Source organism: Arctopsyche grandis, chromosome 2 (assembly GCF_051622035.1).
Source record: "Arctopsyche grandis isolate Sample6627 chromosome 2, ASM5162203v2, whole genome shotgun sequence".
Taxonomy (NCBI): Eukaryota; Metazoa; Arthropoda; class Insecta; order Trichoptera; family Hydropsychidae; genus Arctopsyche; species Arctopsyche grandis.
The window spans coordinates 10,208,698-10,225,363 of NC_135356.1; the positions used below are offsets into that span (position 1 = coordinate 10,208,698).

Genomic DNA, 16,666 nt, shown 5'->3' on the forward strand with positions numbered 1-16,666 from the left:
AACAGTCACCCTAACGGCAAAACGCACCGTGTGCAAGGGTTGCGTGTAACGACGCTCGAGTACGGTGTATGCCAACGCACACTTGACCAAATGACCACTTGAGGGAGTACGCACGCACACTCCTACGCATGTTTACATTACAAAATAAACAAAATATAATATACGATGTTATATAGTGTCCTGTATTACGATCGCGAATCCCATCTATTGTAACACTCGTTTTCTTTCAGCCGAAACGGGGCGACTTGTCTAAATTTATTGCTCCACATAACGAACGAGCTCTGCCCGGCTGAATTATTTCAAACTGCCAATACAATTATTAGTCTCCTCGCGGCTGCAGTAAAATTTTCACGGAGGCTGTGTACCGCTTAGTGGCACTTAAGTGTGAACGGATAGTCATGGGTCGTCAACTGTGCTATTTGAATGAAGTCAAAATTAAATTATTTTCTTTAATATTTTCTTAGCTATTTTGGAAGGTACATGTGAAGATGTTTTCATTTTTTCGAAAAAAGGAGTGGTGTTTATTATATTATACATCTCAGCTAATATTCAGTTCTCGGTATTATTTTTTTTTTTTTTGTGATATCATATCCATGATGTATTATAGCTACGGTAACCATATTCTTTTGGAAAAAATAAAGGACATATAAAGAATCGTTTTGTTACTTAAAAAAAATGCTTAATAAAATTATGAAATTGATTATAAAATGTTAGCATACAAATTTGGAGTTTTAAACAATCGTATACACATTCTTGAAATTAATTTTGATATTTTTCACGAGAATAATCTTTTTTTAATAACGTGTTTTACAAAATCGAAAAATAATATACGGCTCATTTCAAAGATGCATTTGGTATTTCAAAGATGCATTGTCTATTTTTAATTGGATTTTCTCATCGGTCCACATATTGATAATTCACTTATGAATAAAATTAACCCATGTTGACAGGGTTTTTGTCACTTTGTCGTCATTCTTCGATATTTTCATTTTTCGATCTTCGATCTGTCTAACATTTCTATAGCAGAAAACAGAAGCGATTTTTTAAGTTTCGTCGGTAGGATCGTTGAAAGTCGACTTTACAAAAAAATAAAGGACAAAAGGGCAATTTCAGAAAATAAATAAATCTAAATGACAGAACTTTGTATACATATATACAAAGCGTATAAAGAACTTTGAAGTGGTCTGTGGCGCATATCTCGCATACGAAATGTTTGGTGATATCTAGTTCGAAAATTTGTTACTAAAACGAAGAAAATTTGTAGATACATATGTATGTACATATGTACAAAAAGGCTATTGATTACTTGGTAAAATTTTATAATTTTTGAAATAAGCCCACTCAAGTATTTTTCAGTAATTAATCTCAAGAATGAAAATTTAAGATACCAAGATTATTTAGATGCTGTAATAGACGTAAATGTAGAATTAGATGCCGATAAATTGTATGATATACATATAATAAAATTCCTTCCATCAAATCATTCGATTTGCCTGCCGATAAATGGATAAAAATATTTTCCTCTATGATTTTATCGAAAATTATTATTTTATATAATTTCGAAATGTGATTTTTTATTAATAATATTATATATGAATATTTAATAAATAAATATTATTTTATTATAATCTCCGGGTGAGACTTGGGTCTGAGGTAGCAACCAAGTTCGAGATCATTTTTATATGTCGTTGTATGTCATCAAAGCACTATACAAATCTATTAAAAACTTTTGAAATATTTGAAAATTTTGTTCAAAATAAATCATTAAAATTTTAACCAGATTGAGAGCGAAGTTTAACGATCCCTGAAACACGAATGGGGTTCGTTTCACCCATTGCTCGTTGCAAATGCTTGAACATCAAACAAAACGTGGCCGTGCCGATGTTCGAATTCCCATGAAATAACTTATTACTGATATTAATAACGGTTTGGGGTCCTCGTAAACTTCATTTGTTGTGGAAACGATATCGATTTTTCTGGACCAGAGCATTCCCGAATACGCACCTACATCAGATAACGTCACACAGGAAAATACAAACCCATTCAGTAATGTCCGAAGGGGTGTTTTATTTCCATCATCATATATGTACTTCGCACCCATAATATACAGTGATCGATACCATATAATATATGGCACATATAAATGTTCTTGAGAAGAGTGCGAAGCATTAGAAGAGATAAATATTAAAAAAAAACATGTTTGTAAAAAAAATTCCGATTAAATACGATCCTTTTAAATTGTGTATGCATGTACGTATGAGTATGTTTTTTTTTATTTCCAACATAATCAGATGTTGCGGCAGTGCTTATTCACCTTAAGCAGTCCCGGTCGTCCAATCTATTGCCATTTCGGGCTAAAAGTGTAAGGGAAGCGAAAGTAGGTTCTATGTATGCAAAAAGCATGGCGAAATGTCATTTGTTCGGTGAAGGGGTGCCTGCGGGAGCAATTGAAAGCAAAAAAAAAATAAAAAAATAACAGTAGAACAAACACATCTCGGTCTGACGTATCATTAGAGATCCCATCTTTGTCGCTATTCCACTCTAATACGTTGAATTGTACATGAGAAGCTATTCTTTTTATTACAATGTGTACAAGCATACATGTATTTGTTTAAGGATGAATCCTCAAATCTTTCGTAAAATTATTGAAAACAATATACATATGTACGTGTTTCACCCAAAATGCAATTAAAATATGAACTCAAAAACAAAGTCCAAGATAAAGCAATACATAATTAAGTTATAGAAATATATACTGATAATATTTGACATACATAATTATTAAAGCATATGCATAATTAGAGAATCAAAAATACTATACACAGAAGTTGTATGCGCACTCTTCGCGAATACTTCAGACAGTGATTAATGTAAAATAGGTTGTCACAATATATCTGCTTATATCGATATTTTCCCCCTTATTCAAAGATGATTTAAATTCAAAATAGTTTGAATCAATTAATATACTTACATACATACATGGAAAATGCAGTCATAAGTTTCGAGCCCTCATTATCTTTGAGATTTTCGTTTGTATCCAATTGGGGGTAATTTAGATCAAAAGAGAATGCAGTCTCATACTGCGTATCTTTTACATCAATGCTATATTGCCATGATAATTTTTGGGATTATTGAATAAAGTTGCACCCCAAATTCCGATGCAGAAGGGAACCCTAACGCGATACAGCGTCAAGTGCACTCGCGACAGGTGGAAAGATCAATGTGCATTTTTTTTGTTTAATAGAATTTAGGTCGATCAGAAGAAGCTAGGGGTCAGGGGCTGTAGGGAGTGCGTGTGTTAGGGGGTGGTTGGGGGGTGTATGGGCGACACGCGCCCCTAATGATGAAATATGGCCCGTGAGGGACAGCCCTGGTGTCTATACCGAAGCACACGCAACATTGTTAAAAGTGCTCACACAGAATGGTTTTCCACTCATAGAGTGCACCATCATAAATAAAGGACCCTCCTTTAACCCAACCTCCCCCTTTTCCTGCTTTTGCCCACCTCCACCACCCTCCGAAATAATTTACTTTTATTTCCCCCGGTTACCCGCTTGTTATCGACGTTATAAATGAACGATGGAAATTAGAGCGATGACAACGACACTAAAATTCAAAGCCAATTCTCAAAATCGATTGTGAGGTTCGATCAAAAAATACAGCGAATGTAATGCGAAAAATAATGGATTCATCTTTAACTTATTATACGATAACTTTGACGGTCTTGCTGAATTTAGAAATTGCCTCAAAAGATTTCTGTGACTTTTTGAATCAACTTTAAATTGAATGGATTGTATTTTCATCTTAATTTTAGAGAACATACATACACATAAAATTTTGTGAATCAGCAACTATCACTAATCTCAACATTCATCTTTATTTTAATTTTTTTTTTATTTGGCTCACTAATAGTCACTAATCGTAATAGTCACCAGATACGATAACTTTGACGGTCTTGCTGAATTTAGAAATTGCCTCAAAAGATTTCTGTGACTTTTTGAATCAACTTTAAAATTGAATGGATTCTATTTTCATCTTAATTTTAGAGAACATACATACACATAAAATTTTGTGAATCAGCATACTATCACTAATCTCAACATTCATCTTTATTTTTATTTTTTTTTATTTGGCTCACTAATAGTCACTAATCGTAATAGTCACCAGATTACGATTGCATAAATTACTCAAATCAAAAGGTTCAAAAAGGATCCTAAAATTAAAAAAAGCATTCGTTTTTGGAATCAAACTTAAATTGAAATATTATATGAAATATACCAGTTACACACTTAGCTTCGTTCGAATGATTTAAATCTCATATACAAAATTGTATATTATACCACAGAATGTCCACATGTACATATGTATAGCCCGACAAAGCCGCACGACATTGCCGCGCAGACAAACTCACGCATTACAAAATTACAAAATTATATTTAATTATATATACTATTTAATAAAACAGTTCAAAGTTCAGAGTTCTTTTATCAAATTGGAGGAAAGGAGAAAATAGTCTACTCGAAAAAATTTAGAGAAGCGCTAGTGTGGAAGATTCGTCATCTTTAACTTAATGCAACCGAATGCAACTATTTTTGCAAAGTCCGAATGCAACAGGACTTAAATATTGAACAAAGCATCGGACGTACTAGACTAAAATTACAACCGTCATAAAGCTTTTTGAAAGTCTCGTCAAAGTTTAATTTTTGCCTTTGTTGGCATCTCCTTTTATTCCGTTATAGTTTGGCACAAAACAAATGAGCCGTTATATTTAAAAGTGACGGAATTCCAATTTTCAGTTCCAAAAAGACTATTTCTGTTTGACTAATTCACATATTGTTATCATTTATTTTATTTTGAACTCCAGAATCTCGGAAAAGCAGGATTCACATATTATTATCGTATTTTTAAATATTGTATTAAACTCAAAACATAACATTTAATAATTTGTGCCAATTTACATAGTTGTTTGAATTTTCACGTGACTATTTGACGACCCCTGCGCACTTTTCGACTCCTTTTCCCTCTTCCGGCAATCTATAGACTCGAATCTTGTCCAAATTTATCTATATTTGATTGGGGTGTTTGAATATGAATAAATATAGAGGGGACTCGAATATCATACAAAAACATTACAGTGTTTACACTGTAATGTTTTTGTATGATTGGGCATAGAGGTGAACCATGTTCGCAAATCGAGCGCATAATTCTTTTATTTATATTTTCAATTGGGCATACAGATATTCAGACAAAAGTCTATTAAAATTGACTATGTACTTCATGCCCTTCAGTATTTATTTATATAAAATAAAATATTGCCAGCATTGCACTCGAAATCCTAAACATAACATATTGCTCCCTACATACATATATATATTATACATACATACATACATATAAATGAGCGAATCACATCCGATGTGTACACTATGCATACGGATTAATTCAACTCAAATTGTTAATTTTGATAATATTACAATTGGATACAAAATAATCCTGTTATAACGATGTATTCTGTCAGAACATTTAACCACACAAATGATTCAAATCCGATCATGATCAAATTTGAAATGATACTTTGACTTAAAATTGATTATTTATGAATATGAATGCAATATTGAGCACAAGTATGAACGTGCCGTAAACGAGCGATGTTGTATAGTATAAATAGAAGTAGTCTTTTCTGTGCGGTGTTATAGACTGTATACCCGAAATCTTAATTTTGTTGCCGTTCCTTCCTTCGATATACATATATGTATATTGAGTGAATGCGACAATATATATCAACATATACATACACATATATATTGAGTGAATGCGACCAGATTATGCCTATTTTAAATCGACAAAATCGAGGTTTCGTATTCTTCAGTTTTCTCCTCCGAAACTGGACCAATTAAAAAAAAACAATCATCATCGGTATGAGAAAGATATTTTCTATGTTAGTGTGCTCGTATTTTTTTAAAAATCAACCGTTAAATAAGCACACTGGACTCTTTTCGTGGGTGTAAAAAAGAGGGCATTTTATAGATGTTTGGCGGCTTCTAGCTCCTATAAAAAATAACTAATCAAAAAAATAAAACCACAGAAACATGCCTATATTGGATACCCATAGCATATTAAAAAGTAAGTTCTAGTGCCATAATTGAGGAAGGGAGAAGTGTAATACGTTTGTATGGACAAAGCGCTGGTGTCCAGCCCTCTTAACGCGCAGTGCAGGATAATATACATATATATGTATGTATGTAAACGGACCTAATATGTAAAGACGAAATTTATACTATTTTTTTAATATTAGCACTTGGATAGCGAGTGACCAGGGCTTATATTTTATTTTATTTCTCCATATATACTGAATGCATGGTCTTCATACTTTATGTATTCCTCGTCAAAACCTCTAAGATTCGAATTATGTAATTAACGAAATAAAAAAAGTTGATCAATATCAACAGAAATAATTATTTTCGCGGGAAGCAATTTGGGAATGATATCCACCTTAAAATGATGGCTCTGCTTCAGCCGCTATTTTTTTTTATTTCGAGCACTCATTTTATAATATTTGACGTTAAAAATGATACTATACATAATCATATACACGATAAAATGATTTTTTTAGATAATTAAAATAGTTAACCTCACATATATTGCATTATTGTAACTTAAAACACGCATTTTCAACTGGAGATTTAAATATAGGGTTGTCAGGCGCCCCGATTAATCGGGATTGTTACCAGTTTTAGGTCTCGTGTCCCAGTGTCCCGAACAAACCTCTCGGGACGCCCAAATGTCAAACTTTTTAAATTCCTACAGAAGTTTTTAACTATACTTTATTAACATAAACTATAAACAAAAAGTCGATGTCTGGAACAACAGTCTGGTAAACACTGCAGCAATATTCAACAATGAACTATTTGACTGTGTCTTATACTTTCTGGAGAACTATGTGTAGAAGGGAGACAAAAAACGTGTATCAGGCATCAATCAATTTATCTTGGATCGATAATTTTCTTACACTGAATGATTCATCACATCACAGTGATTTTGCTAATATTGAATATAAAAATCTATTCTCACATTCAAAAACTAGGTGGCTATCACTATTACCTGCAATAGAACGCACTCTAAAGCTATTTAAAGCTTTTTTTAGCTGAAGAAAAAGCACCAAAAACCCTATTAGATTTTTTCACTAATCCTCTCAGTGAAGTCTATCTTTGATTTCTTAATTTTATTTGTAGCACTTTTCATTTACGTAAATTAAAAATAGAAGGGAAAAAAATCAATTATAGATATTCTAAATATTATCACTTCGATTGAAAATATATTTATAAAAAAGTCAAAGATTTGATTTTTTTTAGGGGGGAGGGTGTCCCAGTTTGACTTGCATGAAATCTGACAACCCTACTAAATACGAAGTTAATAAATTCGTTGGGTTTATAGCAAATGCCTAGTCAGAAATGCCTAGCCAAATGCCATAGTAAGAAACTCTACAAAAATCTACTCACCTTGAATTGCATTAAGAAACATACAGTTTTTAAACTTCAAATTCGTCATTTTACAAATCAAATTTGTCGTTTTACAAATCAAATTCGTCATTTTACAAATCAAATTCGTCATGTTACAAATCAAATTAAAAAATTGGATGTATTTTTTTTAATATTAATTTTATTGTACATAAAGAACTTAATAGAGAATATTATGTATAGAGAAAAAGAGAATATTTAATACAATATGTATGTATAGAGGATATATTATACATACATAGAGAATGTTAGAGAACGCCATATTCACCTATGATGAATCCAATTGAAGAGGTTTTTTCAAAAATCTATTTTTTTGAATTTGCTGGCGGATCCTCTATAATATTCTTTATAAAGTTCTCTATGTATAATAAAATGAATAGTTTAATTTGATTTGCAACATGATGAATTTGATTTGTAAAACGACGAATTTGATTTGTAAAACGACGAATTCGATTTGTAAAACGACAAATTTGATTTGTTAAATGACGAATTTGAAGTTTAGAAACTGTAACACGTCAAGGGTTTTGTTCATGTTGTACATATTGTGTCACAAAAAGGGAAAAGCTTCGGAATCCCCCATGCCAAATCGTCTACCTCCCGCTAAGGGGGGTTAAATAAGAAAATGATCAGGCGAACTGAGACGAATGGGTTCTATGTAGAGGGGATCCGGTGGTCCTCAGGGATGCTGCAGGTCCTAGGAGACGAAACACGTGTCCGTCGCTTAAAAATCACCCCGTAACAACAACTCCGATAATTGCCCGAGCCCATCGTTTTTAATGAGATTACTCTCGCCCCGATCGCTCCGTCAATGGAATATGACATGACGTGATGGGGGGGTTGAAAATGCCCCCTCGCTATTTTGCTCCTTTTAAACTATCGTCTCGCTCGTTTTAATCCGCAAATTGAGCGCAGCTTTCCCGACAATCGTCTAATTCAATAGACACGTGGCTGGTGTGTGTACATATTATATGTACTTCGTTGCTTTCAATATAATCAACGCTCGGTTTACTGCTCGTTGGGCTTCCATTGTGAAATTTCAATATCAAAATAGACCATTCGAGTGTGTTGATTCTATGATGAAATTTGTTGATCAATTAATTATTTTTTTTGTACTTTGGAATATAAAATCATCAAGGTTTATAAACAAATGATAGCCATCTAATATAATATCATAACAAACAAGTATGATATATGAGCTTCCAAATCTAGTTTTATAACTTTCAAAAACCAACAAGTCGTAATATGTATGCTATGAAAATAGTCAATATAAATATGTACATGCATATGTTACAGTTGAAGTGTTTCTTCCAGTTGTAAAATATTTTGACTAGTTCGAATATACATATTCCATCTAATATGATACCAACTACCGTTATAGATGAATTGGATTTTCAGTTGTTATAATTTTTGACTAGTTGGAATATATTCCCTCTAACCCTTGGAAGTTGATTTACAGTTCAACTATAAGTTCGTACCAGATAATATGAAGAGGTAAGGTTTTCGTGAAAATATCACTCGACTAGTAAATTGAGTTGGAAAGTCACATTTTTGTTTTAAAGTTCTTAGAGTTATGGTAATACAGTACGCATTACCTTTATTCATATTACCTAGTAAATATTAACGCATTATTGCATTCTAAAACATTCGTTAATATGTACATACATCTGAGCTGTCAAAACTCAACTGTTATATTATATTACACATTGTTGAAAGTGTATTTGCGCTTGTACAGATATAATTTACTAGTTGAATTGTATTCGAATATGAATAATCTAAAACGCCTTCAATGTACTTCGACTATAACACATACGTTAAACGAGTTTTAATAATAACAACGACGATAAAAATTTTGATTAAATAATAAATAAAGGTCAAGTGTACTCAAAGAAGTGTGGGATGCTGTATGCTTGGCATAACCAGCAGTATTGGTCTATAGTAACGCTATTGGTCTATAGTAACGCCAGTATATTAACGCTATTTTGGTCACCCAGACGTTACTCAGAAGTTGCCACGTGTATTCGTATCTTGTCAGCCGGTATTAACTTTTGTATGATGCAATTTTTGACTCACTTTGCTATTGTTTCAGATGTCCCACCATGGCATGGAGGGTCTGGAGATGCTGGATCCGATCACGTCCTCATCGATGACGACACTGGCCCCCATGGGGGAGAGCGGCGGCACCCACCATCAGCTCCACGGTTACGGAGCCATGAACCACATGATGTCACATCATCACCATGGGGCGGGCCTGGCAGGGGCGACAGCCCACCACCCCGCCCATCATGCCGCCCACCATCCAGCTGTAGCAGCAGGCTTACATCCAGACACAGACACAGACCCCAGAGAATTGGAGGCGTTCGCAGAACGCTTCAAACAACGACGCATCAAACTAGGAGTCACGCAAGCAGACGTAGGGAAAGCCCTAGCCAACCTGAAGCTACCTGGAGTTGGAGCCCTGTCACAATCTACCATATGCCGATTCGAGAGCCTCACACTCTCTCACAACAATATGATAGCTTTAAAGCCCATACTACAGGCGTGGTTGGAGGAGGCTGAAGCCCAGGCGAAAAACAAGCGCAGGGACCCAGATGCACCCAGCGTTTTACCAGCTGGTGAAAAGAAACGTAAAAGGACTTCTATAGCAGCGCCCGAAAAACGCAGCCTAGAGGCGTATTTCGCGGTGCAACCGAGACCATCTGGTGAGAAAATAGCAGCGATAGCTGAAAAACTGGACCTGAAAAAGAATGTAGTGCGTGTTTGGTTCTGCAATCAGCGTCAAAAACAAAAGAGGATGAAGTTTGCTGCGCAGCACTGACCAGGCAACAACGGGGGAGCTATTTTGGCCTACCCTGGATCCGGATACAATTACTAAATATAAATGTGACCGCATCACTTATCACACACACATACACACACACATATAAGATTATATTTAAAACAAAAACAAAAAAATACAAAAAAAAAACAACATATAAATAAAATTATAGCAATTCAACACTCCGTACCTTTTAGTATAATTTGATAAATCTTTTTGAAGAAGAAAAAGAAAAAAATTAAAGTGAATAAATGAAATGAAAGTTTGAGAACCTTTGAACACGTTACCGAGTCTTAAGTTTAAAATTTAATAATGAAAAAAATGTAGTAGTAAGTTTTTATACAAAAAAAATTAGTAAAAAATATTCAAAAAATAATAAATGGAGCAAAACTCGCTTATGAATGTTCTAATAATGTTGATACGATGGCGAATTGATTAATTAATGAAAAAAAACTAACAAAAAAATTACACTTGTAAAAATGTAATAAAAATGAATGATTAATTATATAATATTATTATTACTAAATTATAATGAAAAAAAATCGAATAAAATTTGGCTTTTGGAATTCACTCGACACATTTAGATCGTACGATAGGATTATAAAAGAGAGGAGACACCAGATAGAATTTTTGTAAATATGAAATTTTAAAATTTATATAAATAATATTAAATGAAACAAATCAAGAATCACGTTGTTATGATCGGATGACGTGCCAATATTAATAAGCGTGTCGGTCAAACACGAAAAGTGCAATATTAAGCTATTTATTAACTAACTAACATACCTACATGAAAGGATCGACTAAGTTCTGTCTTTATTTGCTGTTTAGTTCGTTTTGTATTTATTTTAGTATTATTGACACTGTAAATTATTATAAAGTATTATACATGTAACATAGTATATTATATATATTTCGTCAAAATTTTCTGCCCCCCCCCCCAAATCCCGTTCCCCCAAATTCTGATGACCCTAATAATCAATAAAGACCCCTTTATAAACCTCTCCCAACCATTTTCGAATAAACATAATATATAAAATTGTAAAATAGACTATTTCTAAGCAATAAAGTAATATTTTTATTATATAACTTTAGAGTGAATCAATACAAAAAAGCGATACTTTAATAGGTTAATTGTATACATACATACATAAATACATTATCATTATTATTGGTATAAACATATGTATATATGTATACAAAAAAATTCAGAAAATTTTCGAGCACATTTTCACTATCTAAGTAAATACATAAAAAATAACTAAAATGCTTTTGGGGCGAGCGATACGCCCGTCGTTTTTAAATTTAACAATTAATTAATTTATTAAATTACATATATTTGTTTGTATCTATTTTGTTTCAATTAATAATATGTGTATATACATAGATACAAATATGATTTTTATTAATTCGTTCGGTTTTTATTTTTTATTGTGGAAATTTTATCAAAAATTTGTTGATTATAATGACAAGTTCAGAAATTCAAACTGAAGGTACAAAACGCTTTTCCGTTTCATTGTTATGACCACTTTATTACTATTTTTATTAATATATTGGAATGTACTATTTTATAATATGTATTCTATGTACATAGTAAAAATAATAATTAATCGGCACTATCCTACTTTCACTACTCTTATATTGGAAAGCTGAAAAAGTGTCCTTGATAATGTATTAAACCAAAAATTTTTCTACAAAAAAAATTGAAAAAAAAATACGGTGAACACATAATTAAATAGTGTAATTTCAAAATTTTAACCTTTTCACGCTCGACCCTTCGCCGGTATAATGTATGTAATTGCACCATCTCGTTCTCTATACGTGTAGTTTTTGTTTATATTATATTCTATTATTGCTTTAGCATTCGATCGTTTGAAGGGATAATTTAATTCAATTGCGAGGCTTTGGATCTGTATGACTTTGTTATTATTATTTTAAACCTATGCAAATCTAAAATATTATCGATTATATATTTATTATTACAATTAATTATGCTAACAATTACACAGGGTAAAAGACCACATATCACACAAAATATTAGTAATGGCACTTACAGTAGTGTAGTTTCTATTAGAAAGTTAAATAAAATAAAAGCAAATAAGCAAAAAACACGCAATTAGACTATAACACTCATATCTCTGATAAGCCTTTGTATCATAGAATAACGATTCAAAAAGTATATTTAAAAAAAACGTAGAACCTATTTCTTAGAGCTTATCATTATTAGACACGATTCATTAAAAATATTCGTAGTGGAACAAAATCGAATTAATGAAATCCAATATTAAATAAATAAAACACACATTCACACATGTATATGCAAATTTTCGAAACTCCCGAAAAATCCTCTCCCACGAATACAATCCTGTTTCTGTGCATTTCTTTCACCTTCGTTGTTTTGTATTTTCTATTATTCAAAATTCACGATTATTTTTTTCCAGAATATTTTCTCATACATTTGTATAGACCAGAATGAACTTGTAATATAGAATTAATTTTATTTATAAAAAAAAAACTATGGAATTCATAATAAATGTTATTGTAATTTAGAATTCAGTAATATTCATGTCATGTTAAAACCAAATCATTCCGAATATATAAATAATAAAAAATATAAATAAAATATTCAACATTTTTTTATTTACAAAATACACTTGTCAATTTGTAGCTTTAATACATACATATGTATATCAAAAGTACATACATAATTATTGTTGTGCCCGTTGATAATTCAACTGGTGGTTTTGAAAAGGAATTGATACACGAACCACACCCGAGGCTATTGTCGCTAACAGTTTGAACACGCACAGACCCCAAAAAAACGTTCGCTCGGCCGTCCACCCACAAATGTTCATTTGTGTTTGTGTTCTTGTACTCAGTGGTCACGGCACAATCTTTGCATTCTTATGTATATAATATTTTTCAATATTTATTCCATCCCCGCGACTCACCCAGATGTCTAAGTTCAAATAAGCATATGTATTCATACAAAATTCAGATTTTATTAAAGTTCAGACTTAAGTTTTAATTGATTAATTTTCTGATAAGCATTATTTATTTATTTTAAAAAAACATGCATTTTTTATATATAATACATATATTAAAGCCTGGAATCGGAAATATTTATCGAAAGTTTAGTTTTTAGATCCACGAGTAAAAATCTTTTACTGAATAGTATATTATCGTCTATTAAGGATTCACAAAATGCAAAATAAAAATAAGGATCATAGTTAAAATTCTTAAAAAAAGTAAGGATCATATTCAAATTCTTTAGAACATTTGAAAAATCACGTTCTTTTAGCACTTGTCTTACAGTGATAAAAATCCACTGTGCTGGACGCCAAGCATCCAATTAAAAAATGGGTTTTAAGTTAAAATAATGCGAAATCTGCGAGTTTAATTATTTTAATTGGCTATTAAATCATTTTATCGTGTATTTAACGTCGAATAATATACAATAAGCGAAAAAAAAGCCGACCCGTCATTCCAAGGCGAATATCATTCTCACACTTACCGTTGAGCGCAGCGCGTACTGAATTCCACCTCTTTTTCGCATCTGTGAGCCACGTGTACAATACGCTTCCCGCGAAAATAGTTATTTCTGTAAATATTGATTCTTTTTTTTGTTTCGTGGTGACATAATTCGAATCATAGAGGTTTTGATGAGGAATATATAAAATATGAAACCCCTGCATTCTACATTATACATTATATATACCGAGCCAGCAGCGTGGCTCGGTCGTTAAGCTTCTGCTTAACACTGAGAGGCGCCGAGTTCGATCCCTTGAGCTGACCTCGATTGAAAAGAATTTTTCTGAGTATATCTGTAATGCTGCTGGTCAGACCAGGATTTGTGACTCCTGGTTGATCGTTTCCTATCAGAGTTTGCCAATTTTCTCTGATTTCATTGTTGAAACGATTCCCGATTAAAAATTGGCTAAAAATCCTTCCTACCCACTATGTCACCACTATTTGAGTATGATTAATGTAAATATTACAATAAAAATGTATGTACAATTCATAGATGTCTCGTTAATTGTCGAGTTTAAGTCAGTGTCTCGTAATTTAGCGACTTATATAATAAAAAAATAAAAATAAAAAATGCTGTATTGTTTGTAATTTGGCCAGGAAGGCGCATTGGGGTTTACCTGTAATGCCTTCCTGGTATGAAAAAAAAATAAATAAATAAATAAAATAAATAAATAAAATATATATATATATATATATATATATATATATATATATATATATATATATATATATATATATATATATATATATATAGTTCTAATTAAATATGCTTTAAAAAATTTGATTTTTCTTTTAAAGTTAATAATTATTAACTGTAATCTTAATCACTAATTAATGAAAATTGACTTCGAACCATTCACCGAGAGACCTATACTTTAAAAAACCTACATACAGTTGAATTTTATTCATAAATAATAATAAAAATTAATTGAATGGCATGATCACACTTCACGCAGAACCGATCATTTGTCACCCTAACATATGTACATACATATACATATAAATACATACATACATATATGCTATGTTTATGAATAGATAACGGTGACCACACAATACTGCATCATACAATGTATTAATTTTTAAGTTTTTAAATCCCAAAAGTAATTCGAAACTATGAAAACTATGAAAATTAAAAACATTCTATACACTGAACAGTATAATGACACAATTTCTCACGTTTTATGTATAAAATATGAAATTTACACGAGAGTACACATGATAACGATATATGTACATATAGTGAAAGCAAACTATCGTATGACCCAGCCATGGTGTGTACAAATGGTCACATACCTACATATGTAATATTTTCATGCCACCCTTACACACCCCCATGGCCACACAAACCCTCAACGTGTAATTATAGCGAGTAACGCCGCATTACACAAATACAATTTATCAACGATTTACGATTCATCATTGCGATCGTTACGTGTCGCTTACGACAAATTAAAAAGCATACAACGACATATGCGCGTATTTGTAAGTACGAATTTATGTAATACATACAATGGAAACCTCAATTCATCTGTGTAAGCAAACTGGAGCTGTAGAGTCGAAGTCGTGGAGTCGGAGTCGTTGAATATTTAAGCGACTACGGCTCCAATTGCTTAAATGCTATTTATATTTAATAAATAATATTGAAAAATGACTCATTGACGTGTTACGAAGCTAAGTGCAAAGCCTTAAATGGTTGATAGCTCTTATCATTTTGAAAATTTTGAGCCACACATATGTATGTACATACCTCAGTATAAAGTCATATTTTTTTTTTAATTTAATTTTTAAATATTTTTTGTAAAAACACAAAAATCTCACAAATTATTGCTAATATTGCCCAAGATAAAAGTTTTAGTCATTTTTTTTTGTTTTTCTAATGATTATTCAATAAAATAAAAACAATTACAATCATTTGTTCCAACAGATAAAAATATTAGGCACAATAATTTTTCAAAATTTAATCAAACTTCATAACAGCTTGAATAATAAAAATTTAAATTATTAAATTTTTAAAATCGGAGTCTAATTTCTTTCAACGATTCACAGCTCTGATATAAAGATAATATCCATTGAAACCTTTCCCCTTTTTGAATTTTAAATATCATTTTACCAACAATGCGAATTACTATATTCTCGTCTCACTTAATTTCGTCTCCCGTTCAGTTTCATTTCCAATAAATTCGAAAAATTATTTAAAAATGATATCTTTAGGCACGGTTGCTTCATAGAGCTTGACTTTCTTATACCTACACGCATACAAAATGTACATATTATATGTATATATTAATGTAATTATCTACTTGATTATTTAAAATTTGAATTTTTTTCCACAAACTGCATATATTGTTGTTTAGGGGTAGCTTAGAGATCCAAGTCAGCACCCAAACTTGGTTCACAGTATTTATGTTACGACTTAAAAGGTCCACACGGAACGGCCGCTTATTCCAGAATGTACAATCAGCACTTTTAAAAGCAAGTAGCCGAGTACTCGGACATTCAGTAGTCCGAACAGTCCCGGCATTCTCCATAAACGCTATTTCCCACAAACTAGGAATTCTCTTCAAACTCAGGATTCTCCACTTTACATTGATATGGAATTCTTTCGTTACAATATTAAAACTTATATAATAATAAAATTTTTAAAATATTAAAAGTGATCACAATAAATTTATAAATTACACATGTAAATATACACAGATTCGATCTGAGTGCACCCGCATCGTGTCAACCCGGTATTAATACGAAATAAAAATTCATACACAGCATTATGAAAATATGATGATTTGATAAGCAGATTTTT

At 31.8% G+C, this 16,666-nt stretch overlaps 1 protein-coding gene across 2 annotated transcripts in view; it reads left to right on the top strand.

The window, feature by feature from the left end:
* acj6 (abnormal chemosensory protein 6) overlaps positions 1-10,332 on the top strand; it is a 108,685-nt gene extending 98,353 nt beyond the window's left edge. The window contains exons 4-5 of one of the 2 annotated variants that reach the window (XM_077445896.1): positions 2,028-2,051; positions 9,604-10,332. In XM_077445896.1, the coding sequence (XP_077302022.1) occupies positions 2,028-2,051; positions 9,604-10,332 (753 nt within the window). The remainder of the gene's footprint in view (positions 1-2,027; positions 2,052-9,603) is intronic. The other variant, XM_077445897.1, reaches the window with a different exon arrangement.
* Positions 10,333-16,666: the final 6,334 nt, after the last annotated feature.